This window comes from Amphichorda felina (assembly GCF_050947745.1).
Source record: "Amphichorda felina strain 45539 chromosome Unknown scaffold_4, whole genome shotgun sequence".
NCBI classification, from domain to species: domain Eukaryota; kingdom Fungi; phylum Ascomycota; class Sordariomycetes; order Hypocreales; family Bionectriaceae; genus Amphichorda; species Amphichorda felina.
In genome coordinates this window covers 2,616,525-2,643,307 of record NW_028145046.1, presented here as the reverse complement: position 1 = coordinate 2,643,307, position 26,783 = coordinate 2,616,525, and the positions used below count along the sequence as shown (strand labels likewise).

General features: G+C 51.6%; 8 protein-coding genes across 8 annotated transcripts; 6 read left to right on the top strand and 2 right to left on the bottom strand.

Moving 5' to 3' along the window:
* Positions 1-684: 684 nt before the first annotated feature.
* Positions 685-1,113, top strand: ACO1O0_004604 (uncharacterized protein; the record flags this gene model as incomplete). Its single annotated transcript, XM_083194043.1, has 2 exons — positions 685-689; positions 879-1,113. 2 exons carry the CDS (start codon positions 685-687, stop codon positions 1,111-1,113), a joined length of 240 nt encoding a protein of 79 aa, XP_083050991.1.
* Positions 1,114-2,363: 1,250 nt separating this feature from the next.
* On the bottom strand, positions 2,364-2,966 carry ACO1O0_004603 (uncharacterized protein; the record flags this gene model as incomplete). The annotated part of the gene is made up of 2 exons (XM_083194042.1): positions 2,364-2,713; positions 2,843-2,966. The coding sequence occupies 2 exons, from the start codon at positions 2,964-2,966 to the stop codon at positions 2,364-2,366; spliced, it is 474 nt and encodes a 157-aa protein (XP_083050990.1).
* A 4,510-nt stretch (positions 2,967-7,476) lies between these two features.
* Positions 7,477-9,337, top strand: ACO1O0_004602 (uncharacterized protein; the record flags this gene model as incomplete). Its single annotated transcript, XM_083194041.1, has 5 exons — positions 7,477-7,666; positions 7,731-7,900; positions 7,963-8,535; positions 8,597-8,906; positions 8,982-9,337. 5 exons carry the CDS (start codon positions 7,477-7,479, stop codon positions 9,335-9,337), a joined length of 1,599 nt encoding a protein of 532 aa, XP_083050989.1.
* Positions 9,338-13,370: 4,033 nt separating this feature from the next.
* ACO1O0_004601 (uncharacterized protein) lies at positions 13,371-15,795 on the top strand (the record flags this gene model as incomplete). The annotated part of the gene is made up of 4 exons (XM_083194040.1): positions 13,371-13,419; positions 13,475-13,700; positions 13,765-14,833; positions 14,893-15,795. 4 exons carry the CDS (start codon positions 13,371-13,373, stop codon positions 15,793-15,795), a joined length of 2,247 nt encoding a protein of 748 aa, XP_083050988.1.
* Positions 15,796-18,322: 2,527 nt separating this feature from the next.
* Positions 18,323-18,864, top strand: ACO1O0_004600 (uncharacterized protein; the record flags this gene model as incomplete). The annotated part of the gene is made up of 2 exons (XM_083194039.1): positions 18,323-18,399; positions 18,462-18,864. The coding sequence occupies 2 exons, from the start codon at positions 18,323-18,325 to the stop codon at positions 18,862-18,864; spliced, it is 480 nt and encodes a 159-aa protein (XP_083050987.1).
* A 2,961-nt stretch (positions 18,865-21,825) lies between these two features.
* YND1 (apyrase domain-containing protein) lies at positions 21,826-23,951 on the top strand (the record flags this gene model as incomplete). The annotated part of the gene is made up of 2 exons (XM_083194038.1): positions 21,826-21,838; positions 21,934-23,951. The coding sequence occupies 2 exons, from the start codon at positions 21,826-21,828 to the stop codon at positions 23,949-23,951; spliced, it is 2,031 nt and encodes a 676-aa protein (XP_083050986.1).
* A 480-nt stretch (positions 23,952-24,431) lies between these two features.
* On the bottom strand, positions 24,432-25,004 carry ACO1O0_004598 (OPI10 family protein; the record flags this gene model as incomplete). Its single annotated transcript, XM_083194037.1, has 1 exon — positions 24,432-25,004. The coding sequence occupies one exon, from the start codon at positions 25,002-25,004 to the stop codon at positions 24,432-24,434; it is 573 nt and encodes a 190-aa protein (XP_083050985.1).
* A 292-nt stretch (positions 25,005-25,296) lies between these two features.
* ACO1O0_004597 (NUDIX hydrolase domain-like protein) lies at positions 25,297-26,679 on the top strand (the record flags this gene model as incomplete). The annotated part of the gene is made up of 2 exons (XM_083194036.1): positions 25,297-25,299; positions 25,687-26,679. 2 exons carry the CDS (start codon positions 25,297-25,299, stop codon positions 26,677-26,679), a joined length of 996 nt encoding a protein of 331 aa, XP_083050984.1.
* Between the last annotated feature and the right edge of the window lie 104 nt (positions 26,680-26,783).

The window sequence follows — 26,783 nt, the reverse complement described above, 5'->3', positions numbered from 1 at the left end:
CTGATCGTCTGAGTGTGGCACGTCGGCCTGCGCACATATCTGGACCGGTTAATATTAATTCTTAATAAAAAGGCTTCTACGGCTCTGCTGGCATAAATTCTTATTGTAGTAATATGGCCGGCGAATGATCAAAGCTGCGAACAGACCTGGGCGCCTCAAAGTGGCCGATGCCTAACAATGGCATATAGACTAGAATCAACGAATAGAAATAGCACACATTGCCGTATAGTGCTTAATTTATGCATATTTATGCATATTTCTAACATGATCGAACCTCCGGGGACCCGTTTTTGTCTGATCTCAGGGGCATCACTCCAGTCGTATACTGATACACAGGAATACGCGCAGCAATTCATCAAATCCATCCTTCAAACATAGCTCATCTTTTAACCCCAGGCCCCTCACCGCCCTAGCAACTCTGGTTCTTCCTACAGTCAACGCCAACTCGGTTTCACTCCTATTCAAGGGGAGGGACCCGTTAAACCACCCCCCCCCCCCCCCCCCCCCCCCAAAGTCCCGACTTGCAACAGCAATCTTGAGTCAAGATACCAGCCAGGTAAGTACTTTATATTCTACTGGCACCTCCAATCAAGACATTCCGTGGTCAAAAAACTTCCCACGGCAGCCACATGGGCCCGGGGCGAGAAGACGCCATGGCGTCCCGAACAGGACAATGCCACTAACATGCAGTATAGCATTCGATTTTGACACAGATAGCTGCTATAATGCCCCATCTGTAGATTATGCTGCTAATTTAAACCCCGACTGTGACACATGCGAAATTGAGGACCCTGGAGATGCCAGCGTCTGCCGCCAGCAGTCCCATCTCGGTGCCAACAACGTCTACATCCGTTCTCGGACTAACAACGGCTGGGCAGCCTTGCTCTACGGCTACTACTTCGTGTACACTACCACGACTGGGAGCATATTGTCGTGTGGGTGGAGGGCGACGCTGTGAGGTACATCGCTGCCAGCGCCCACGGTGGCTACGACGTTCGCCCCATCGAAGAGGTCCTCCAGGTCGACGTCCACCCTAAGATTGTCCACCATAAGGACAACGGTAGCACGCACGCCATGCGCTTTGTCAAAGAGGAGTACAATGACCCCCGTTGAAAACCACAATGGTGGCTGGTTCTACGGTGGCCTGTTCGACTACTATGGATTCCCCTCCGCCGAGGTCCGCGATGCTATGATGAACAATGATTGGGGCAGCGGCAAGGTTGGCTTCTCCGATGAGCGTATTGCTGAGGCCCTAGATACTGCCAAGGGTGGCAACGACATTCCCCTGGACACAGGTGTGGATGAGGAGGGGTCTACTGACGGGCCTTGCTGAAGATGAATCGTCTTGGTTACCCAAAATTCTTCATGTACATTAGATATTCGAGTAAATACGAAGGGTATACAGAACTCTTGTGTGATCCTTCTAAGTCGCGGCTTCCATGGTGTGATTGGGTCAGAACCCCGGGCTGAATGTCACACCTATTTACTTTGACAACTTAGCCCCAGGTTACTGTTCGCCGAGTGCAGTGCTGGCGCAAAGATTCAATTTAATCACGGTCCTAATTTCCACATATTCAGGGATCCACATAGAACCACCGAAATAGTTATATGAAGGGTCTGTATGACCTTGGAGCAAGTAGATCTACCTCGGATCAGCAATTGTTTTGCACAATTTTCGCACAAGCTCAAACTACACAACTTGAACTGACCTTCAATTGAACGAACAACAATATTCATATGTGCAGAATCAATAGCACATGTAAAATGAAGATAAAGCTCATTGGTGTCGTCCTCGAGCTTTCTCCCGCTCCTGAAGAGATCCTTGACGTATTCCGCGGCCAGTTTATAATCACTCCCGCCGGTGAAATCCGGGAAATGGGACTGTAGAGGGCTAGAAGCCAATTTTCCCTTGAATTTGTCGATCTGATTAAGCAGTATTATGAAGACAGTACGCGAGAACCACCCAGAATTATAGAAAGAGGTGAACTGGTTCAAGGCAGCGCGCAATGAGCCGCGCTGGGGCTTTCTAGACTCTTGGTGCTCTTCGCATGATGGGAAATCGTACTCAGCGGTCGGGACAACAAAAAGAAACACTTTGATGCCATCCATGTAATGGAGCCATTTTTGTGCCATTGTCTTATACCCCCTTCCAACATCAAAAAGTCTATAAGTCACATTGGGGGGGAACGAAAAGATCTTTTCGAGAATGCCTTTCGTAGGGATACGTAGTAGTAGAATGTCCTGGCTGTCCGGCTTGTAATCGGTAGACGCTATGCGAAGAATATCGGTGAAATAGCTATCCTCTATTAGCCCAGGTTCTATCATGATATGTTGTATTTCTAGAGGCGAAATAGAATGCAGACTCACTGCTCCAAAGCCTCATCTGAATTTCCAATTTCCTGCTTGAGATCCTTCCACCCTTGGCGGATGAGATCGTCCCCCCAGAGAGTTTCCACGGCGCGTGCGATTTCTATATCCAACGTGGTGCTCTGGATTTCATTGGGCTGCCGCAGAATGGCATTCACATGGTGCTCGAGATGCCAGTTCGTGGGGAACATATCCCTGAGGTCGATGAACTCAATGAGGAGACGCATTGACCGAGCGATCTTGGTAAAAATTTCGGACACGAACTCCTTCCTTTCCTCATCAGAGAACCCTTCGTAGGCTAATTTGAACTGTTTCATGACGGTTGATGTCCCAGCACCCTCAACTCCTAGTAGTATGAAATCAATAGCAGGCAAGGTTAGCTACCTAGTTATAATTTAGGCAACCCATATTTCATAGGAGCACAGTGGTAGAAAGCATACATATAACAGACATATACAAATGGAACCAGGCTCACCAATAATAACCAGCTTGACTTCTCTGGGGCTTTTCTTTGCCCAGTGCTCCAGCTGGAGGTCAATCCGATCACTATGCTCCTTGGATGCAATAGCCTCCGCGTCCGTCGTGCAGGAGCAGCCCATCCTCGTTGTGTCAATGTGCGATCTAGCCTCGCATCTCTAAGAAATTGACCCTAGAGAGCAAAGGGCCCTTGACAAGCCACACAAGAGCAAACCAGGGCTCAGAAGAATATCAAGATAGGCGGTATCAAGATAGAATAAATAAATGTGAAGCGGGGAAACCCCCTTGCAGTACTGTCGTTAGTTTCTGGTGGGATAGTTGGCAGATGACTGCACAAGTCTGCTAACACAAAATTTCACTCATAACTGCATTATTATAATATAGTAGCTATACACTAATAGTTTTTATAGGAAAGACTATAGCTCTCTTTTTTTTATATACGTATATTTCGTCTTTGATTTTTAAGTGATTTTTAGGTGTTTTTTTATACCTTCGGCTATACTCCGGTAAAGTTCGGAAGAACTCCGGCTAGACCTACATTAGGTTAGTCGAAAGTTACTTAACGTGATACTTTACTTATACATAACTTCAACGTCTCATAGCGCCCGATTAAAGATCGCTACAGATAAAAAAATTATATCTTATATAATAGCTATTATGAGTAAATTCTTCTATGTATAGAATAGCTATTTTAGAGTCTTATATATTGTATTATTGGAGTATGAAGTTATACATTTGGCACTTGGGTTTGGCGGACTTGTGCAGTCATCTGCCTAATATCCACCGTAATCGTAATCGTTGGCAGATGCATCCCTAGTCCCATGTAGCTGCGCCTCATGTTTGGCAGCTGGGCAATGGGTGCACCCATCAAACCAACCCTGGCTCACCATCAAAACATGGGAGCCACTGAAATTGGGAAAAGATTATCAAAGGCCTTAGTGAGGTCTCGGATCCGGTAGAACGTGGAGGCAATGGGAGTATAATCAAGCATTAGTTTCCTGGGTAATATCTACAACATTGCAACTAGGTACATGTGCTTTGGAACTTCGCGAACTAATCCAAAGCTCTTATCCAATGTTTTACGCAGCGGTGCCCCCAGATACTCGGGGTGAGTTTTGCGCTTTTCTGCGAGCCGTTTCCTCCTCAGCCAATATCCTCCGTTTCTCTTGGATCGTAGTCCGTTTCCGTTGGTATGCAAAGAAGGCGATCAGGACAGCCGCACCCGAGACACCTGTAGCTGTCGCCATTCCTAACTGGAAGGCTTTAGAGTAGGCTTGGCGAACTGTTTGCATTTGTTCACCTGACAGGCCGCTCTCTAAGCTCCCCGACTTCGCAGAGTCCCGCGTCAAGATGACACCCTTCAGGTACTTGGAGACCTGCGTTTGGACAAATACAGTGGACGCAGTAATCCCCAAGCTGCCACCCAAGATACGCAGTTGAGCCAAGATCCCCTGCGAGGGTGCTAGAGCTGATGTTAATGATTGCCATGGGTATGTTTATGAGTAGCATAAAGGTTTAACTTACCATAGTCTCTAATAGGTGCCTCTATGGTGGCGATCATAGTCGCCGCAGTTGTTGAAAGCCCGAACCCCAGACCAGCGAAAGTGAGAAATCCAAGGCCCTTTGCATCGTCTGCGGGCCCTGAAATCATAGTGAGAAGTCCACATGCCAACGTCATCAAGGTTGAACCCACCAGTAACAGTTCAAACACGTAGTTCTTTGTGGTGTTGATCTTTCCCCCTATGACAGAGCCCAGTGCAGTCGTCCCCAACATTGGTAGCAGCATGAGTCCAGCGATCAGGGCGCTCTTCCCACTCACAACTTGAGCTCGAAGCGGGAAAGAGAAGATGAGGAGAAGATAGGGGAATCCGAGTAAGAGTGTAGACATGGCGGCACTCGTGTACACTCGGTTCCGAAAGAGATTCACAGGGAATGTCAGTGCAATCCGGTCGCCAAACCGACGGAAAAGAAAACTTTCCCATAGAATAAGGGCGCCCCAGCTAGCTATTCCAAGGACCACGGGCGCAATGAAAATAGCCTGGTCCCATGCCCTTCCGGATGCCTCGCCCGCATTTTGAAAGGCAAAAACGACGAGGGTGCTTGCGGCAATGATGATAATTGACCCGAGAACATCGAACTCTCTCCATCGACGGCGTTGAAGTGTCGGGAGATACTCTTCTCCGGGCCAGGCCAACCAAAAAGTAACAAGGGATACGACTCCCACAGGTCCGCTGTCAGGTGCTATTAGCCATCACCATAGATTATCTGTACCGGAGGCCAACTTACTTAATCCAGAAGACCCAACGCCAGTTTGCATAGTAAGTGAGAATCCCACCCAACACTGGACCTAACACGCCAGACCCAGCAAGAACAATGCCAATCAGACTTCCAATATATTGTTCAAGCTGTGGAGGGCACAGCTCCGGCAAGATGACCATAGACAGCGAGTAGATGCCTACACGGTGGTTATTAGGAATACCATAGCACGGTTGAAGGTTCCATTTTCCTTACCAGATCCACCGATTCCCTGTAGAGCGCGAAAGGCAATGAGCTGTGGCATATTCTGAGAAACGCCACAGGCGAGGGAGAAGGCAACAAACATCACTTGCGCTGCTAAAAAGGTATTCCGCCGCCCAACAACATCGGACAGCCGAGCGAACGTAACTGCACAACTGAGATACGCAAGGGTGTAGGCTAGAGCTACCCAGTTGACGGTCTCGGCTGCTTCAAATTCGATTCCGATGGTGTACAGACTAGTTGCAACGATAGAAGTGTCGACCAAGGTAAGAAAGAGACCCAAACAAACTCTAAGCAAAACAACAGCAAAGATTTAGTCGGAGGGAGCTTGAGGGCAGGATGGGAAGTTTGTCTTACCCGACGCTGAGGAGCCAAAAGCGCTTTGGGGGAACCGACGATGTTTTGAAGTCTGCCCCCGATGAGCCACCGTCGTGAGGGGCCGAAGGGGTACCATTCCCTTGGGTAGTATCCGTAGCTTCCCCCATACTTGTAGAATTGCATACAGAAAACAACTAAGTAGAAGTGAGAACAGAAGGTCCTCAAGATGTGAACAATCTTGAAAGTAAAGTCTTGGGGGTACAGTCATAGAAAGAATCTGTCATTGAATTCTCTGTGCCCTCCGATGTGGTAAATCGTCGACCACGCTCTAGCCAGCCCTTGATAAAGTGACTCGGCGACCAAAAGAGGGCAGCGGCTTTCTGTGATGAATGTCAGATTTGAAGTCTCCACAGCTCGAGGGCTCATTACTGTGATTCCAAGCGCTGCAAAATTGTCGGAGGAGAGGTTGGAAATGAGGAGAGGTAAATTTCAGGGCACTGTCTGGCGCGGCCATGTCTATATAGTGTCGGCAAGCGCAAGGCATAGAGCGCTGCCCCATGCTCTACCACAGGATATTTGGTGCCTGTCATCATCTTTCGAGTCGTTGTTATTGCTGTTGACCGCATTCGCATTCGGGTACGAAGGGTACCATTGGCGAAAGGTGGAACCACATGTGAGGTCCCCCATACGACTGGACCTACATAATAGCGGCGTCTAGTATTGGCCAAACACGGGTCCTTGTGGGTCCCTGGATGTGGGGCTTAGTGGCTGACAGTTGAGTCTTGGCTCAAGGTTCGTAGTAATCCGTACGTATCATTTGATCTACGTAGAAGCTAGGTAGGTACGAAGTACGAATACACGGATAATTATATAACCAAGCTCCGGGCCTACCCACAAACACAAACAACCCAGGTAACCAAAGTTGCCCAAGTTATGGAGAAAAAGAAACAGGCACTCGATATGCCTGATGCATTATTCAATGGGCTATTTCTCGCGTGGCCGATAGTATAATTCCCGTTATATTTCTATGGTCATCTTTAACACACACTTGAACTATGATTTTATGTTTAATAGACGAATTCCCATGTATATACTAGGTTGTCCCCCATGGAGTTGGGACCGCAGTTTACTGAGTCTTTTTTCCACTTCTTTCCACCAACCTCCCTCAACGAAATTGGTTCTCGCCATCGTTCATAATGCCTGGTAATGGCTAAAAACCGGAACCATGCCAAAATAATTATGACTAAGAAACCGTTTTATTCCTATATGAATTACAGAGACGTAACATAGGTACCTTATTTGAGAAAATCGTTGGACTTCTTATGTCAATTCAGGCCCGATTCGTCGGATCAGGCAACATTGAGCCCAGCATCGCTTACCTAACTCGCTCCAACTTCAGAGCCGCCGCTCCTCTTACCTGACCTCACAGACGTTACCCACAAACGGGACAATCGCAAACAGCTTTCACGCACGTTTGACCTCTCGCTACAGGAAAATTCGAAGAATCCTAGATGCACCTGGACAATCATCGCGTTCTACCTAGGCGATGTGTTTTTAAAGTGCGTCTTGCCGACTTCCAAGCTTGGGCTTTTTGTTTTGGACCCTCAACCCAGGACATCCCCGCAGCCCGCACGGTGTCTCACGCCACGTCCGCCGCCAAACGTTGAACGTAACGCCCGCAGCCCTTTGTACTTGGCCCAACTGAAATCACGGGCACCTCCTCGCTATTGATACCTGCTCCAGGAGAGACTCCGGAGCCTTCGAAGCTGCGGACGTTTCCCGTCCAGTGCAGTCGCCATGACCGACGTGATGGACCAGATACCACCCGTCCTTCATGGACCATCGGAGAAGGAGAGAAAGTATGATCGCCAATTGAGACTCTGGGCTGCATCAGGTCAGACCGCGCTCGAATCGGCGCATATTCTTCTAGTCAACTCGGGCTGCGGCACCGTCGGCGTCGAGACACTCAAGAATCTTGTATTGCCTGGTTCGTCGGCCTATGCCTTGCGCCATAGGACTTCCAGAGACTGACCGTTCCCCTCGCTGCTCAGGAATTGGCAAGTTTACCATTGCCGACGACGCCATTGTTTCAGACTCGGATCTAGGTGTCAACTTTTTCCTCGATGAGAATTCCAGAGGAAGGTCCAGGGCCGAGTGTTGCACGGAGCTCTTGGTTGAGCTTAATCCCGAGGTCCAGGGTGACTGGTGGCCGAAGCCTAATGTGAGATCCCATAGTGCCCTCTACCTCCATCCTCCGGCTCATTGTATTTACACTCGATCCAGGCCTCATCAAGCTTTAGCGAGCTTCTCCAGACGCCTGAGCCCTTCACGATGATCATGTACTCGATGCCCATAGACAGGGAGCGTCTTCAACTTCTACACGAGTACGGGAAACGCCACAAAATACCACTGGTGCCTATCCACTCCGTGGGCTTCTATGGATACTTCACAGTCTCTCTTCCCGGGACCTTCCCCATAGTAGACACCCACCCGGACCAGGCAGCAACGGCTGACCTGAGGCTGCTCTCGCCATGGCCTGAGTTGTCTGAGTTCGCCAAAGAAATGACTAAGGATATTGATGGTATGGATAATCACGAGCACGGCCATGTGCCGCTAGTAGTCATTCTACTTCATTACCTCGATTTGTGGAAACACAGCCATGATGGTGCCTATCCAGTTTCTTACCAAGACAAGACCGCGTTCCGCAATATGGTATCGGATGCCATGAGGCGGGATAACCCGGAAGGGGGCGAGGAGAATTTTGAGGAGGCAGTTGGTGCCGTCATGAAGCATGTCGTCAAACCCGCGTTGCCCAACACTCTCAAGCAGGTGTTTGACTATCGCCACACAGCCTCGGTAGGTCTTTGCAGCCATGCCAAGATTAAGAAATGGCGCAATTTTCTGACGACGCATGCAGGATGACACAAAGTCTAGCTTCTGGATCATTGCAGACGCCGTCAAGTTATTCTACAGCAGGCATGGCAGCTTGCCAGTGACGGGCAGCTTGCCGGACATGAAGGCTCAGTCGACTGTCTACATAAAGCTCCAGAACATATACAAGGATAAGGCCCGCCGTGATGCGAGTGAAGTCCTGGGTACAGTCCGCAACACACCTGGAGGCGAGGACATTGACCCCACGGAAGTCGAGATGTTCTGTACCAACGCGCGATTCATCAAACTCATAAATAGCCCCGAGGGCCAGCCTCAAAGTCTGGCGCAGACGACTGGTGAGTAATCTATATTTGCGGGAAGGCTTCACCACAGGAGGCTCAGTGCGCTGACAAGCGGGCTTTCTCCTGCAGAACAGGAGCTTGGCAATGACGAAATTGCCTCTATTGCCGGCCCGGAGATGCCATTCTCGCTTATTCCAATATACCTGGCCTTGACAAGCAGATCGCACGCCGAGACCGCCACAGCGGAGGATATCATGGCCTCAATCACCGAGCGCGTTCCCGCCGCCGCCGGCAAAGAACGTATCATCAAAGCTGCGGAAGAAGTTGCAAGATCAGGAGGTGGCGAACTCCACAACATATCCGCCGTTATTGGTGGAATGGTCGCCCAGGAAATGATCAAGATCATCACGAAACAGTACATCCCCATTGACAACACCTGTATCTTTGACGGCATCGACAGCCGGTGTCAGGTTCTTCGCCTATAACGAGTCTTCGCGGCTTTCCGCAAGGTTTGACTAGGAGGGAAGCATATGCGATGGCCACCCACCCACTCCCGCAGTGGTCGCGGACAGCGCATCGACCAAAAGTGGGTGGGCTGATGCGGGGGGAGGGACAAAGGATATGGGGCCCCAAGGGGTAGGGGGTAGCATCGTCGGTTCGGGATCGCGTGTGCCGATCCGGGGCTAAAGGGCGTGAATCAGAATGGAAGGCGGCAAGGAAGAATTGGGACGCCTATGCATCCAGCGTTCCTTGATCTGGTGGGAACGTCCCCAATATGCAGCCAAAAAGAGCTGTCATCCTGACCATCAAGCCACGAGACTCGTTGCATTCTGAGCCACATCCACGGCCAAGAGCTCTTAGGCCGAGATGCTCACATAGTCGATTTCTCTCGGACCGCAAACCCTAGAAGCTGGTTGCGCAGTTTTGTGTGCAACTTAGACCGCACCCACTGCTCAGGAACAAGGACCATGATGGCTTAGGTACAGTACTTAGACCTTGGAGGATGTGTTCAACACTGCGATACCAAGCGCAAAGAATATACTGCCAAGCGGAGATTCGCCCCCAAACATTTACACTTCGCTCCATGGTAATAGCTTCAATGATGCGTCGGCAATTGAAAGCCACTCAGATAGTCTCAGGCACGACACCACATCTTTGACTCCTAGCCAAGACCCCATGGGAAACATGGTTCACCGGCGGAACATGCGTCGAAGACCGAAGTCTGGACCAGCAACATAACCTTCCCGTGGGTTCCGGAAGAATGCCGTTTAGCGCCAGCTTGGATGCGTAGGCTGACAAAGGATGCATGACGCCCAAAGCCCGCACCTGAGTCCAATCCTCTTCTGGGTCAGGACGCGCACATGCATGTCTAGGTTACATGAGCGGTGATGGGGCATGTACGACGTAAGCCACGACTCGTCACTGTCGGCTCTATATTCCTCCCGCCAATAGGTGCTGGGTATGATCCGCCTTGACATGATGGTGGTATCCTTGCTTGTTTGCCCAGACACCAGGCTCATTGGTCTGTCCAGCACGTGTTTTCGGGGAGACCGGCAGATGGACAGGCAGAATGTCACAGAAATCGGTGGTATCCACAAGGGTTGTCGTAGCCGTCATTTTTCACTACCATATTGACAACTTCACTCACAAAGGATCCAGCATTTCAATTGTCTCATCTATGAGGGAGTCTGTACTTTTAGCCAAGGGGTGAGCAGCTTTGGCGAAGTGGCTGACACGGGAGCGAAAACCCCGGCACGACATGTTGCCGTGAACTGAAAAGATCGGTTGCAGAAACCGCGCGAACCCTTGTTCTAGAAAGGATCATCGTGAAGAGCCTCGTTTCGGCAAGGCGTGTAGAAGTGGGTGGCTAGGGTTGAGAAACTGGTGCCCACAGCCCTGAGTAGTATCAGGCTGAGCAACGGGAACAGATCCGATGGAAGTTGGTGAGGGGTAATACTAGTTCTCCGCACGCGTTAGGAAGAGATGATACTTGAAATAGGAGGGGCAATGACCAAGGCAAGGGATTTGTGTTATCGACTCGACAGCTAGGGAACCAGGGAATGTGGGAAAATGAAAGGGATCAGAAGCAGCGTCGACATTATGTGTGCATGAGGTAATCTTTGTTTGATAGATAGACCATCGTGAGAAGTTGATGAAGGAGAAATGAGATGCAAGTTTGCACTGCGCAGGCGACTGGCGGGGGGCACAGGACAAACTGGAAGTACATAGTACGAGTGCGAATGAGATCTATCGCATTCCGTCAAAGTGTAAACCAGATAGGGTCACGGCCCACGGGAGTGAATCCCTTGTCCCTAGTCACTGTATCGGATTTTTCCCAGGGCTATGGGTCAGAATTGGCGCTTCTCACCAGATTCTCGAACAGCTAGCGAGCTCGGGGACCGACCGCGACGCATGATTGTATCAAAAAAGTCGGTAGTGGTTTGAGACTATGAAGGATCGCCATCAAGTCTCGTCTAGATTCGCAACTCCACAGACTGCTCGTGTTCCCGGGTCGCAGGTTGGTGGACACGACTGTTTGGCGGTTTAACCAGGATAATCGGGCAACATTCTCGCACAAACCTGGCCCAACAGAGCGGTCAATCTTCCAGAAGCGGCAATGGGTGGTTTCGAGTCGGGACAAGATTTGGCGTTGCTTATGGCATGGGCCAGAACGGTTCGCCCAACATGGGCTTCTCGAGCCGAAGTTTGAAACGGGGACAGCGCTCAAACACGTTGCAGCAGTACAGGCTGCAGGAAAGAAACATGGACGTCGAGGTTCAGGGGAGGTCGGGAGGTCAGGCTGCCAGGTGGTCAGGCTTGCTGTCAGGAACGTCGGGAGCAGTTTCCTGGCGCCCGTTCTAAAATGTGGGCCTGTGTGCCAACAGGGCTTAGCGCCCGCATCGGAGGTACAAAATGGGCGCGCCAGGACCCTGCGGGAATCTTGTACTGCTGGTGCCTTTCAGACGGAGCCACGAACCGTCCAGCCGACCGCCCCGGACTGCCGACCTCTCAGGACGCCAACTCGAGCGCGACTCCTTGACAGCTTGAACTCGACAGTCGCCTGAGACGGGCTTAGTGCCCCCCTATTCCCTCGGCCTCACCATCTAAGCACCCTCGCCCCATTGGAGGCGCCCGTCGGCCAGAATCAGGCACAATCCCTCCAGCCCTTGACTGCATGAGGCGCTTTATTACCCCGGATTTTCTCCCCAGCATCCATCCATCCATCCGCCCATCCGCCTGTCCGCCCTCGAAGATTTATCCCGTCCAACCACCTGTCCACCTCGCGGGGTGCCCCATCGGCGCCGCGATGGGAGATGGCACCTGGCTTGGATGTGTCGGTCCGCCTACGCCACCGCCCCGGCTCTGCTTCAAACACGTCTGGCCATGGTCCATCTGCCGCCGGCTGACCCATCATATCCAGCTAGCAGATCTGCATCGGATTGCCCATCTCGTCCATCGTGCTACCGGCGCCAGCGCCATCCCGGTGATGAGCCAAGGCTCACGATACTGCGGCGATGATTCACGCGTATGAAGTAGGGACCCTTACTACTTGTACGTACGTAGTATTAGCCGCTGGGTGGTAATCTCCGACGGCGCCTGAGGCCAAGTTCCCGACGAGCATTCCGTACACATCTTCCATCCCATGTTCAAACGACTCCTAGACACACAGACGGCGTGCGTTCCCACAAGGAGGCGTCTGCAGCTGAGGAGAATGGAGCTTGCAAGCAATGCCGTCTGAGCTCGAAACATCGTTACCGGCATCTCCCACGTTTCCAGTGATGTTGGGGGCAGATTCAAACCACGCGTCACCCGGCCACACGGACCCAACAGCACAGAGAGTCGGAGATACAGGAGGACGTTTCTACTAGGTATGTAAACGACGTTCCAAATTCCAATATGTATCCTTGCATGTGGGACAGGACACCCACGACCAGTCGACAACCGTAGTCCCGTCTGCCCCGAGCATCTCTTGGAGTTAACGTCAACCCTGTCGCTCATCCGCCGGTACCGCCGACCCACCCTCCCGGCAGTGGCATCCGCAGAGTCCAAAGGCTCCAAGTGAAGCCCACAAACCAGCGTGCTCTAGTCTCAAGTTTCATTCAACCCACATAGCAACATGAACGAATCGCACACCCCGTCCGTCTCCAACTACATCCCAGGCTCCCCCAGCACAGACTCATCGCTCTTCTCAACCCCTGTCCCTGGCCTCCTAGTCGGTTCCCCTTCTTCTCCACACTTCAACTCCTGGTTCCTGTCCACCCTTTGCCGTCTAGCTACTCCGTACCTCATGCATGCACCTTGGACCCGAATCACACGATAATTCATATATTTAAATAAGTGTTGCACCGCCCATTTCGTCACTTGCCACCTCCACACGCAACCCCGGCAGTCACTCTTGGCCTTTGCATACGTTACAGCCGTCCTTACATATTAAGCTTCTTCAACGCTCTGTGCACAACTTTCCATGCAGTAACGACAGTCCAAGAGCGCTCCGCGACAGCATCTCCTTTGCGCACCATGGCACCCACGATTCCCGTCCCGACGCAAGGCGGCATGTTTCATACTTGTACGTAAGCCTCTATACCTAAGAGTGTCACATTAGCTAACGCCCCAAACTCAAGTCCAAGGAGTCACTCCTCGGAAGCCCTCTGCTGATTCCGCTGATGGCGGCAAATCCAACGGCACCACTGGAAGCAAGCGCATCACAACTCCCCATGCCTGCGCTGAGTGCAAGAGGCGAAAAATTCGGTGTGATGGCCAACAGCCGTGTGGCCAGTGCCTTTCCAGCCGTGCTCCCAAGAGGTGTTTCTACGACAAGCACCGGCAAAGGGTCATCCCCTCGAGGAAGTTAGTTCTCCACTCTTTGCAGCAACTGCCGCAACCTATCAGAGCCAAGACTAACCCTTCCAAGGACGCTTGAGGCGCTTTCTCAGCAGTTGGAAGAATGCCGTTCCGTACTGAAGCGGCTATATCCAAGCCAGGAGATCTCGTCTCTTCTTCCTCTCTCACGCCAGGAACTTCTGAGCCGTCTAGATCGACCAATGGCCAACACGCCGACGTCACTACCATCACCACCTCCAAACACTTCTCCTATGAGGCAGGACCTCGACCCTTACCAGCCATCGGATGGCAGCCTCTCAAGTCTGGAGCAGATGCCAGCAGGGGATGCCGAGTGGGACGAGGAACGCCGAGGAAGAGATGCCATTCCTTCTGAAGCCGACGATGTCAACGCTCTGGGCCTCACCATGGATCGGCAGACATCATACTTGGGAGCTTCATCCATTAAGGCAGCCCTGATGGTGATGCTGAAGGTCCAGCCCCAGCTCAAGAACTCCCTGGCGCCGCCGTTAAACAGTGTCGAGATGGCGAGCAACCTTCCGGTGATCCGACAGCGATCTATTGTTCCCAAAGATACCTCCCGCATTCCGTGGTCCTGGAAAGGACAGACTCTGATTGACGCCTACTTCAAGCGTATTCACGTCTTCATCCCCATGCTTGATGAGGCTTCCTTCCGGTCTGACTATCTGGAGGGTCAACGGTGCGATGCTCCCTGGCTGGCCCTGTTGAATATGGTGTTCGCCATGGGGAGCATTGTGGCCATGAAGTCTGACGATTTCAATCACATCAACTACTACAACCGGGCTATGGAGCACATTACTATTGATGCCTTTGGCAGCAGCCACATTGAGACGGTCCAGGCCCTCGCCATCATAGGCGGATACTACCTGCACTACATCAACCGCCCCAACATGGCCAATGCGGTTATCGGGGCAGCCATCAGGATGGCGAGCGCGCTCGGACTGCACAGAGAGTCTCTCGCGCAGGGAAGCAATGATTTGGCGGCCGCCGAGACTCGGAGAAGAACGTGGTGGTCTCTCTTCTGCCTCGACACCTGGGCCACAACCACCATGGGGCGACCCTCCTTTGGGCGCTTTGGACCCGCGATCAACATTTCTCCGCCCGAGTTTGGCATCAATCAGGTATGTTATATATTAACCCCTCTGGACCCTTGCTCAGCCTGACTGACCAATGCCCTCAGGCGCGTGACTCGGCGCAGCATGCAGGCATCCTGCCCCTAATTGAGAACATCAAGTTCTGCAAAATTGCCACGCAGATCCAGGATATGCTGGCCATCACCCCGCTCATCCGGGCAGATGACCGCAGCAACATGGATGGTCAGCTCGTCAACTGGTACAGCAACCTCCCCTGGCTTCTCCGCACCACAGACCCTTGCGCGGAGCCGCTGTATATTGCTCGGTGTATTATGAAGTGGCGATACCAGAACCTTCGCATGCTACTGCACCGGCCAGTGCTCCTCACCATGGCCAGCAACAGTGTGGGTGCCCAGGCGGCTGAGCAGGACTTTGCCGCTGTAGAGACATGCCGTGAAATGGCCAAGGCCACCATCGAGGACATCTCGCGTGAGTGGACACGCAATCAAATGTCAGGATGGAACGCTGTGTGGTTCCTCTACCAAGCCGCCATGATCCCCCTGGTCAGCATCTTCTGGGAGTGGAACAGCCCCCAGGTCCCTGAGTGGCAAAAGCAGATCGAGACTATTCTCGAGCTGCTTGATGCTATGGAGGACTGGTCCCTTGCCGCACGTCGCAGCCGCGAGGTAGTGTGGCGAATGTACGAGGCGAGCCGACAGACCTCGGCCTCGCGAGGGACCGACAGCTCCCTCCAAATAACCACGGAGGGCCTGATGATGAACGATACCGACTTCCACCTATCCCCCATTGGGCTAGAGTCGGAGGACATGATGGGTATGATGGACCAGCATGGTCTCTGGGACCTTGACGGCATGCACTGGGGACAGAACCAAGACTCTCTGTCAGCTGACGGCGGCATGTGTGACGTTAACGACGGGATGATGGGTATGGATTATACCGCAATGGGCAATCCCGGGGCAATGATGGACCCTGCATTCTTTGTTCAGTAACGAGATGAGGTCACTCTGGCCAAGGTGGCGAGGATTTTAGGAGGTGCAGGAGCTTGCCTGCAGTGTATATACGGGAACAGGTTAGGCCAAGAGTGCCTAGAAGAGATATCAAAGGAAAGGCATCACTGCATGCGGGAGAGTTGGGGGACCCCTTGGCGTTACGGGATCTAGGGCATTGTATATTGTACATGGGAGGAAAGGGAAAGGGACTTGGCTCAATGGGTGGCAGCTTACAGGGCGTTACGATGTACACGAATACTATACCCCAAATCGGATGTTGAAGCGAACAGTCACCAAAGCTAGGGGTTAGATGTGCCATGACGACAGAGGGTGAAATGCCAGTACTACTTGGGGCAGTCGGCCCATGGGGACAAAAATATGTACACACTATTATTGGCTCACACGTAATCTACCACAAGGCAAGGTTGGCGAGAATCGTAAGGAAATCAGAGACGACTTAGTATTAGTATTAGTGATGACGATGCTGTTGTCGCAAGGCAAGGACTCTGTCTTAGGGCCGGGGAGTCGCACTATGGGCGAAATGTGCCATGTTCCGCCTTCATGCCTGAAGTCCTGCCATGATGACCATCTCCTTCAAATATTTTACCCTTCCCCTCCCACAATGATGCAAACCGAGGTGCTCGGCTTTACGACAGCCTCAGGGCGCAAGAGTGAGGACATTACCAACAAGCCGCACAGCCCATTCCCGGATTTTCAGGCACCGCAGACAGGCTTTTTGGGCTTCATTGGACCAGCAGAGGCCAGACAACACGTTGTTTTACGTGCGGCCGCCCAGGAAAGGGGAGGTGAGCGGCAGGGGTCCGGTATGGACTACGAGTACTCCATAGTAATGCTACACCCATACGAGGAAGATCGAGGCTAAACAAGTATCAGTAATCTGGCTGGGCGGGCCTTGGTCCCGGAAAGGGTGGACCCTTTTAGAGATGTACCGAGACGCCCTCCGAAACGGCTGCTGAAACAACCGTCGTGTTCACTCTCGTACTACGCACCTACTCCGTGATGTGTTTCTTCAAACTTGTGGTGTTCGGGCGCTGACAATCTCTATGGGTATACTACTGCAATCATTTAATCCTTCCACGAATTTAACTGCAGTTGCTGATGAGCGGTGGGAGTGATCATTGCCACCTGTCATGGTATTGGTATGCCAAGGTATCGGCGTTTATGAGAATGTGCATACTGCTGCTCCCATAAGACAGGCCCCTCCAGGCGGTGTTCCAACTCTCCATTCGCGCCCAATACCACCCACTACAAGAAAGGTATCCCATGGCTATATTATATTATATTCCCTTAGACCTACTATAATAACCGTAGGCCAATAGTCATTCGATGCTAATGTTGCCAGCCGAGTTGAGGGTAGCATTCAACTGACATCGGCGGCATAGCGGCATGTTTCTTCCACGGTGTTTCTCATAATACTCCTCGTGATACTTACCGTAGCAGCATATAATCATGAGCTTTATTTCTAATTGCTTCCAGTTCCAACGCTATCTGATACGGGAGGCTGATGGTGCTAAGTCCCAGAGTAACTCATGTCTTGGTCGCGATCAAGGCATATATTCTAATGTGCTGACGCATGATCATATCTTTGCCGCCATTCTCGAGAATTTTGGGAAGGATGATGTGCCTGGGGGAAGTGCAGTCTATACCCATCCCTACCTTCAATGATATATCATCGTGGTAATTTTGTTAGCGCGCGAACATCAATCTGATAAGCCGCGTTGGCATATAAATAAATAAAAAATAAGCTTCACTCAATACAAAAAAAAACTCAATTAGTGTATAGCATCCCTTCTGAAGAAACCTCTAGGACTTGTCAAGGCCAGTCTAGTAGATGAGGCAGCCGATGTTGGTGATATCGGCGGCGAAATCGCACTAGCACTCCCGGTTTTCATCTATGAGACCCGAATTCTTCACGGTACTCCAGTACCACAGTCTAGGTACTTCCTAGTACTTACTGCTAGTAGGTAGCCAGGTTCGTTTTATATATCCTATACCAGCCCCCACCTGCACCTAATTACGAATTTCTTATTACTAGTAGCTACTTACGAGGGCGACCTCCGTTTTTGGAGATGATTAAAAAGGATAGATATGGTCTTTAAAGGGTACTGAGATCTTTTCTAACTGCCTGAAAAATTTCGGCTGCTCAGGAAGGAACCTATGCTCTGTCGAGAGCCTATCTGGCACCTTCCGTTATCTCCAAAAACGGGGTCGCCCTCATAAGTAGCAGGTAGGTAGGTAGATTTTCAACGTACCTACTTTCGCTGCCCCTGCCACCTGACGTGCGGAGGACGGCTCCCAGGAAGGTGCCCACCGAATCATGGAAAGAACAAAATAATCTGGGCTTCCAACCTCCAAAATGTTGGACTTTAGAAGTAGCCCGAACAATCGCCGCTTCAACATGGGTCAGATTCTCTGAGCCTCAGACTGACGTCGTCATGTCGGAAACTGCCTGTACCCATCCTATCTGATGCTGTCCCCCTTGTCCAAGGCCCAACAACTCACCACCATGGAGCACAATTTGACCTGCAATAATCTTCAGTGCAGAAGTGAACTATCAGAGCGTGCTCTCGTCACCACATGCAGGTCAGTTCCAAAGCCCACCACCCTAGTATCGACGCATCCATTAACTGTGATGACGGTCCAAGCCATGTTTTCTGCCTCCAATGCGCCCATCAGTCTGGAGTCACCGGCCAGCACCCAGGAAAGCGCCCCAACTGCCCTGCCTGCAAGTCCGAGCTACCCAACCCCGACGATGCCGTCATTACCAACCTCAATCCAAGTGAGGACTACAAGACGAGTGTGCTTAGCGGCCTCAGTCCCAATATCATCATGGAATGTGCCGGGAGAGCCCTCAGCTTCTGGGCTTACCAGACAACCCAGGACATCTGCTATCAGCAATATCTCTACAAGGCTTTATCCGAAAAGTACTCAAATCTCCATGTTCATCTCGAAAAGGCCATCAACGATGCCAACTCTGAGATGGAGAATCTTCAGAACAAGCTCAATAGTATGATTACATCCACCATGGTAGTTCTCATCCAGCACTGACAGTTGGTCGAAGCAATGACGACCGAACGAGAGGCCTCCCGGAGAAAACATGAGAAATTAGCCCAATCTTATAGGGAGAAAACCCGAAAGATGTTCCAGACTCAAGAGCTGTATGAAAAAGTCAAAAGAAAGGTCGAGATGGGCCACCTTCAGCGCGCAGCGTCCGATGCCGTCGACTCAACGGTTCACAGTGCCACTCACCAGATGTCTCACGGAGTTGATGGGAGCGTCCACAATCGCGACTGGGACTATCAACAACAGGCACCGTCTTTCGCACAAGGCCCTAGATTCGGGTCCCTAGGGACCATGAAGTCAGGGCCGCCCCTTGGCAACACCTCCCATCCAACCGATGAAACGCGTTGGGCAAGACCGGGCGGTCCTCATCAAAGTAGGGCTGCAACGACTCATCCAAAGCTCCTCGCTAATCAAATATACGAAGCATCTGTAGATCATATAGGGAGTACGATGCGACAAAGACTTGAACATCCAGGACCTGCGGGAGCGCCAGGCTTCCGCGGGTTTAGAGGAATCCCTTTGCCTAGTCGAAAGACGAACCATCGCACCGATATGAATGCTCCAAATTTTGCCAGTCACCGCACTAGTTTAACGGGGATCAGTTTAACGTCTGGCCTCAAATTCAGCCAACCTGCGAGCATCATGGGATCGGACACGTTCGCTAAGAGCCACTAAATACGCCTCGGGTATGATATTGCTAGCCCCAATCCTAGTTTACCCCCTTCCACTGCCCTACGCCGATAGACACTCAGAGAGATGCCAAATTTTCTTATCAATTCCGGAGGCCTTGGTGGATTTTTTGTGATAACTTTGGTGAAGGGGGGCCAGACAACCCAAGTTAACAAAGACCTGAAGTGGCATCCAAATACCTAGGTTGGCATCATTGTGTGCCCCCACCCCCCCCCCTCCCCCGATGACAGCCAAAAACGAATCAGAAGACCTTGTCAGCGTAAAGTTTCCCGTTCTACAAGAACAAAGACAATTCCGCAAACATTCCGTCTTTGTCCACTTAGAGAACTTTTGTTCAAACCGGAGCTTTGCTGCTTGTGGGTAATCCTAGCTTAGGGAAGTATATAAGTATATGTGTACGGATATATATATCCAGATGCTCGAAGGTCACTGAATGTGTGAGCCTCCTAATTTACCCATAAACTACAAAATGGGGAACTCTAAACCCCGCAGTTTGATAAAATTGCTTCCCAAGAAGTTGCAGAGGACTGGATGCCCCGAATCTGCACACGAAATCCTCACAGTGGGTGGGCTTCCCACGGCGGGTATCGATTTGCCGTTGACGTTGCACAGATCCTCGGGCAAGTCAGAAATAGATTCACCTGGGATAAATTCTCTCACCGAGTACTCTGGGGTGATAGAGAAGCCACAGCAGCTAGAAAGAAGTATACGAAAAGGAGCCCCTCTAGAGTGCTGCCATCCCTAGCAGGTTGGCTATTCTGAAAGAGCTGGCTGAAATGTCACTTTCCCAGGACTAAGTGGCTTCTAAGCAGTGTTTAGATGGGGAGAAACTCAGACGGTACCATGAAGCTTTGAAATCGCACCCAGTGTTCCCCGTTGATGGTGAGAAGGGTCGTGAAAAAAATAATAGCTAGGATCCCAAGCAGAAATGAATGACGAGGCATACCGATATTGAGCAACCAAGCATCTTCAACCTGGGAAGCGGAGCTGTTCATTCCTACCAACCATTGAGTGAAATCTTGGACATTCGTGGGATGTCACAGCATCTGCTGAGTTCTACGGCAGAAGAACGGCACATGCACATCCTTACCGAAAGGTATAAATAATTTCAATGATTGCTACTAGAAGCAGGTGTGAAACGGCTCATGTGGACAACATGTTTCTGGCTGCTGCCGGACTTCCTTTTAAGGCCTGGTTGGTCTTCCGGAAGAAGGACGCTGGCCCTGGATAGGAGGGATCATCCTCAGCAATCCATATCACACGGGTCAATAGCCTCTGTCACTTGTCGATCAAACATAGAGGCAGAAGATCAGCAAAATATAGAGCCGTGTTAATAACGAGAAGTATCCGTCAGCGTTGCAGTTGTTTCGCTGTCATCGTGTTTGGCAGGTCGAGGTTGGATGGTGGTTGCTTAACTTTGCTGGCCGAATGGATGGGATTATGTTTGCACAAACCGGATACGCTAGGTGGGTTATAGGTCACATTTGGAGCCAACAGTCGACAGTCGACACGGGAACGGACAGAGTCATCATGGCCGGAAACGGTTAGCGTTGAAGTGTTGTTACGAAGACCTGCAGCAGATGGCGTTATCTCAGTGGCCAAAACGCTGGCTGCGAGTTGAGGCCACTGGAATCTGGTTTCTGGAATCCATAATTTGCGACGATTGGCTGAATCGGGGACAGGTCTTGTCTAGTGGCCAGACAATGAGCTGCAGTGATGACCGCAACCCTGTCTATTCCAGACTCCATTTCCGTCCCCACCAAGAAGTGCTGCTTGTATTGCGCCTTCCGAAACTTGATGACAGAATGCAGCTCATCCATCAACAAATATAGTATCCATACCTGTTCCGCTCAATCGTCGATCACCCAAATTGTTCTCACCCCACGCTCGCTTCGATTATCTTATCTGGCTTGGCCAAGTGCCTCTGTTCTGTTTGGCTCTTTATTCGCTCGCTCCTCTTTCGTTTTGCGTCTACCTACCTAGCCAAGAACCTTAATTAGTTCTTATCTGCCGCGCGTTATCTGCCCATCATCTTAACCTGCAGGCTGGCTCTCCTGAAGCGAACGACGACGGATCCCCCGACGCGCCTGCGAAGCAGCATCACCCTTCGACGAGCGATATACTCCCGTGTTCCTAGTCTTGCTCGATTCGTATCACGGAAAGCGTGTTCATCTGTGCGCGGTGTTGCGATCCATAAGTCGGCCACCGTTTGATCACGCCCATCCAGCCAGCGCTCCTTAAGGTGCGCGAACGCCAATGGGCAAGCACTGTACGTGAGGTTCTTCCTCCGTGGATAACCCTCTCTCACTACAACCGGGTCTCTATGCCGCGGCCCAGTTCACAATGCTGACCCCCGTTGTGCAGCTCAATATGGTGTCATTCTCGACGCTGGTTCCTCGGGAACCCGTCTGTATGTCTACAAGTGGAAAACCTCTTCGGGGGCGAGCAAGAAAGCCTCTTTAGAAGAAATTCACAGCTTGCCCAAGCTAAAGCTCAAAGAGAGCAAGAAGATCCACCCAGGAGTGTCGACCTTTTCCGATAATCCCGGCGGCGTGGGCGACAACCATCTCAAAGAACTCGTTGATTTCGCCATCAGCGAAATCCCCGCCGAAAAGATTCCCGAAACCCCGGTGTTCCTTCTAGCTACCGCTGGCGTTCGCTTCCTCCCCGCGCCTGAGCAAAAGGCCTTGTTGGCGAGTATCTGCTCTTGGCTTCAGAAGGAGACGCGCTTTGATCTCCCAGACTGCCGGCAACATATTCAGGTGATATCGGGCGAGACAGAGGGTCTCTATGGATGGATTGCAGCAAATTACTTGCTTGGCGGCTTCAATCACCCCCAAGGAGAGGGCGCCGGGCTAGAGCAAGGACACCATCACACCTATGGCTTTCTTGACATGGGTGGCGCGTCCGCTCAAATAGCGTTTGCGCCCAACGCTACCGAGGCCGAAAAGCACGCGGACGATTTGAAATTGGTCCGGATGCGGCACCTCGATGGGAGTCCGGCCGAATACAGGGTGTTCACAACAACTTGGCTCGGATTTGGCGCGAACAAGGCTCGAGAGCGCTTTGTAGAGAATCTCCATGACCAATATGGCGATGCGAACGAGCTCCCTGACCCCTGCCTTCCCACTGGCCTCCGCACAACTTTGGATGGCAAGCCTGTCGATGATGCAGATCCTTCCGATACACAAACCTTGGTTGGGACTGGCAAGTTTGACGAGTGTCTGCGCTTGACGTATCCCCTGCTCGAAAAGAACGCCCCGTGCGATGACAATCCATGTCTCTTCAACGGCCAGCATGTGCCGGCCATTGACTTCAATGTCAACCACTTCGTTGGTGTCTCGGAGTACTGGCATACAACTCATGGGGTGTTTGGAGGAAAGGATAAAGCATACGATCTTGAGGTGTACCAGCAAAGTGTTATTGATTACTGCAGCCGCGAGTGGTCTGACATCGAAGCCGACGTCCTGGACAAACGTAAGAAATCGTCCGAGAGGAAAGCTGAGGATGCCAGAGACGCGTGCTTCAAAGCGTCATGGCTCATCAACATGCTCCACGATGGTATCGGTATCCCACGAGTGGGATTGGATTCCCCAAGCGCCAATAGCACCTTTGAACCTGTCAAGGGCTACGAGGACTCGTTCCACCCAGTGAACAAGATCGATGGCGTCGAGGTCAGCTGGACCTTGGGCAAGATGGTTCTCTATGCAGCCGGACAAATACCTAGCAACGGAAAGCCCCTTCCCGTCGGCTTTGGATCAAATGTGGTATCAGGGATCCCAGAGGACTTCGTGCCTGCCGGATCCATTCCCTTATCTCCGCTCGCCGACATCGACGGGGATGATGACGAAGACTATGATGACGACGACGACCTTCTTGGTAAAGCCAAGCCAAGTCACCAGTCGGCATTCATAATTTTTGTCATTCTTCTCGTCGTTGGAGTTCTCCTTTTTCGCAAGCCAGAATGGAGGAGAAAACTCCTCAGCTTTAGCCGGCGAAGAAGATCCGGACCAAGTCAGAAGCCAAGTAGGGGTTTCTCGCTGGCGAGCAAGCTCTTCGGCCGTGGCTCGCATCATTACGAGAGGGTAATGGAGGAGGGCGAGGCCGCCGAGTTTGAGCTAAATGGAATTGATTTTGATGACAATGACCAGTCGGACAGCAGCGAGGCTTCGCTGGCAGGTCGGGCATCTAGTCTTACAACGCCAAAGCTTGAAGCTGAGAAATTCGCAGCGGAGCTACAGCCGCCCTCCGCAATGGACAGGCGCGGCCTGGCCGTCAGAACTGAGAGCCGTGAGCGACTAGCTAGCGTTGGCCGTCGTAGTAGAGCGGGCAGCCCTCAACGACAAAGGGGTTATCTTCTTACACCACTAGAGCAAGACTGAGGATGGGACGTGTGATGATAATGGGATTCTTAAGCATGAGACTTTTGTGGCTGTTGTTTTGGAAATGGAAAGGGGCCAACAACCTGGGGCGTTTATTTTATAAGGGGAATGGGTAAGGAAGGATTGGTGTTTCTGGCATTGTCAGCGGGACATGGAAAGATTTGATCATTTGACTGCTGCTTCACTAGAACTTTACTCTGACTCTCGTCAATTCATTGTCGTCTGATGTTGTCGGGATATACGTACATATTATTCGGTACATGTTAAGATATTGACCATACTTTTATGCTTCCGCCCTTCACAGATATTTTAAAAGGTTACATGACTGCCCTCGCGAGAATCAGGGGGAAATCCTTTCTCTGTCCAACAGACAATAGTGAACATTGTGTCCAATGACTGTTTTTATACAGCCAAAAATTGCCGTCGAGTACAATAATCCTTGTTTGGCAGGGACTTGTGACTGAATTTCCGATACTACTGTCAATCTGTCTGCTTTTCTAGGAAGCTAGGATCTGCCCGGACGCGAGACTCGAACCTTTTCCACCAGTCCTCGAATGCTTTCAGAGGAACCACCTCGACACCACCGGGGCCGGCAGTGCCGCTAAAGCTAGTCAGGAAGTTGAAGGCGTTCTGGATAATGCGCTGGGCGAGGATGACGGTGGGAGGTTGCGCAGCCCCCCCAGGGGACTTGGAGGCGGCGAGCTCCTGGAGACGTCGGCCAACGGCTTCTTCGGATTCGACCTCAACGCCAATCACGAGGCCATCAGCGCCGGCGTTACCGACCTTGAACATAGCGCTCTCCTTTCCCGGCCCGATGCCTCCGAGAAACTTGAAGTTGGGGTTCCCAGAGGCAACATCATTCGCAGTGGCAAGGTAGATGGCGGCAGCAGTGTTGGGCGGGAGAGAGACGTTGGGGAGGAGGAAGACAACGATGTGAGAAAAAGGTTTTGTCGCTGGTAGGGCATAGAGAAAGGACGTTGGTGATGGCGTCGATGTCGGCTCCGCAATCAGCGGCTGGCCGGCGGGGACGATTCCGAAAAAGGGGCCCGACATGATGAGTTGTTGCTGGCTCAACAGCTGGGAGTTGATAAGAGGCGATGGACCCCGCTGACGCTGACGTGCTGCGCTTGGTGATGTCGTTGATGGAGGTGAGGGGCAAAGTGGGTTTGTTACACCTCGACCTTCGAGCCCAACTATATAGGTAGGGTCCAAGTCGACTTTGGAGAAAACTGAATAGCGAGAAACAGGATGTCGTATCGTCGAAAGTAGTATTAGTATCTGCCCTCAATGAGATGTCTAGGTACCTAGTGAGGCGCAATGATCAAGTTACACAAAGGTAGGTAGAATGGTAGGTACTATCGAAAGAGTGTTGAATGTGGGCCGGATGATGCTAAGTTGAGAACTTTCCTACGCTCTCAAATAAGTCTCCCCATTTGGCTTCACCGAGATGCTGCATTCTCGCGCAGAAACCCCCAATCCTCAGTGCCCAGTTCAAGCAAAGGATTCCCACCTAAGCAAGGCAATTGCATAGTCACTCGTTTTGGGTATAAATTGCCTCTTCACCTCCTACACTTCGCTAGCATCTGGTTTACTGCTTTTTTTTTAACAACCTTTAGTTGAGAATCGAAACGTTCATCTTGTTGTCAGAGTTTTGATCAAGCAAAGTAACCATGAGATCAAATATAGAGCTAATCGGGGATGTCGATATGTAAGTCCCTCGTTAGTGGTGTGATAGGTTGTGCGTTCTGAGCTTACCGGCATCGACAGATTTCCCTACGAGGACAGAAGCCCCGACGAGTATCGGCAGATGCGCAGTGGCCTATGGACGCTCTTGTGGGAAGATGACGAGGGAACTTATCCCATAGGATATATCCTTGATCGAGTCTTCCGCGAGCTCATCCGCGTCCCTGTCAGCACCAAGGGTGAGATGGACTTTAACGAAAAGAACCGCACCATCCTGCTCTTCCAGGGATTCCAGACTGAGGCTGAGAGGACGGAGAAGGTGGCCGGACTTACAGAATACTGGCGCAAGAAGGAAACTTTCAAGCTTCTTCGGGGGTGGAGGAATGAGCTGTGGCCCGTCTACGGACGGAAAGGGGAGCTGCTGTTCAGCATGGAGAGAGCAGCCATGGGCCTGATAGGCACGATGAGATATGGTGTTCACATGATTGCCTATGTCAGGGATGAGAGAGCCCCCTACGGTTTCAAGCTTTGGGTGCCTCGCCGAGCTGCCAACAAGTCGACGTTCCCAGGTATGCTTGACAATACCGTCGCCGGTGGTCTTGCGACTGGGGAAGACCCCTTTGAGTGCCTCGTGCGCGAGGCCGACGAGGAGGCCAGTTTGCCCGAGGACGTTGTACGCGCACGGGCCAAATGCGTCGATGTGGTCACATACATTTACATCACGGAGGAGGAGCGCGTGGGCGAGGCCGACTTTATTTACCCCGAGTGCCAGTGGGTCTATGATCTAGAGCTACCTGCCGATGTCGTCCCGCAGCCCAAGGATGGAGAGGTCGACGAGTTTCGCCTGTGCGATATTGATGAGGTAACGAAGCAGCTCGCTGGCGGCGAGTTCAAGCCCAACTGCGCCCTCGTGGCTATTGACTTCTTCATCCGCCACGGAATCCTGACGGAGGAGAATCAGCCCGATATTGAAGACATCCGGCGCAGGATACATCGCGAGATGCCGTTCCCAGGTCCGCACAAGTGCCAGGATCCCAAGTTCTGACGCACTTGCGCTTGCTAAATATCACAATAGTTCGGGCTCGGGCTCGGAGGTATGGGAGAAGATCGTGGAAGTTCGTGGAACGGATAGATATCTCGCTCTATTTA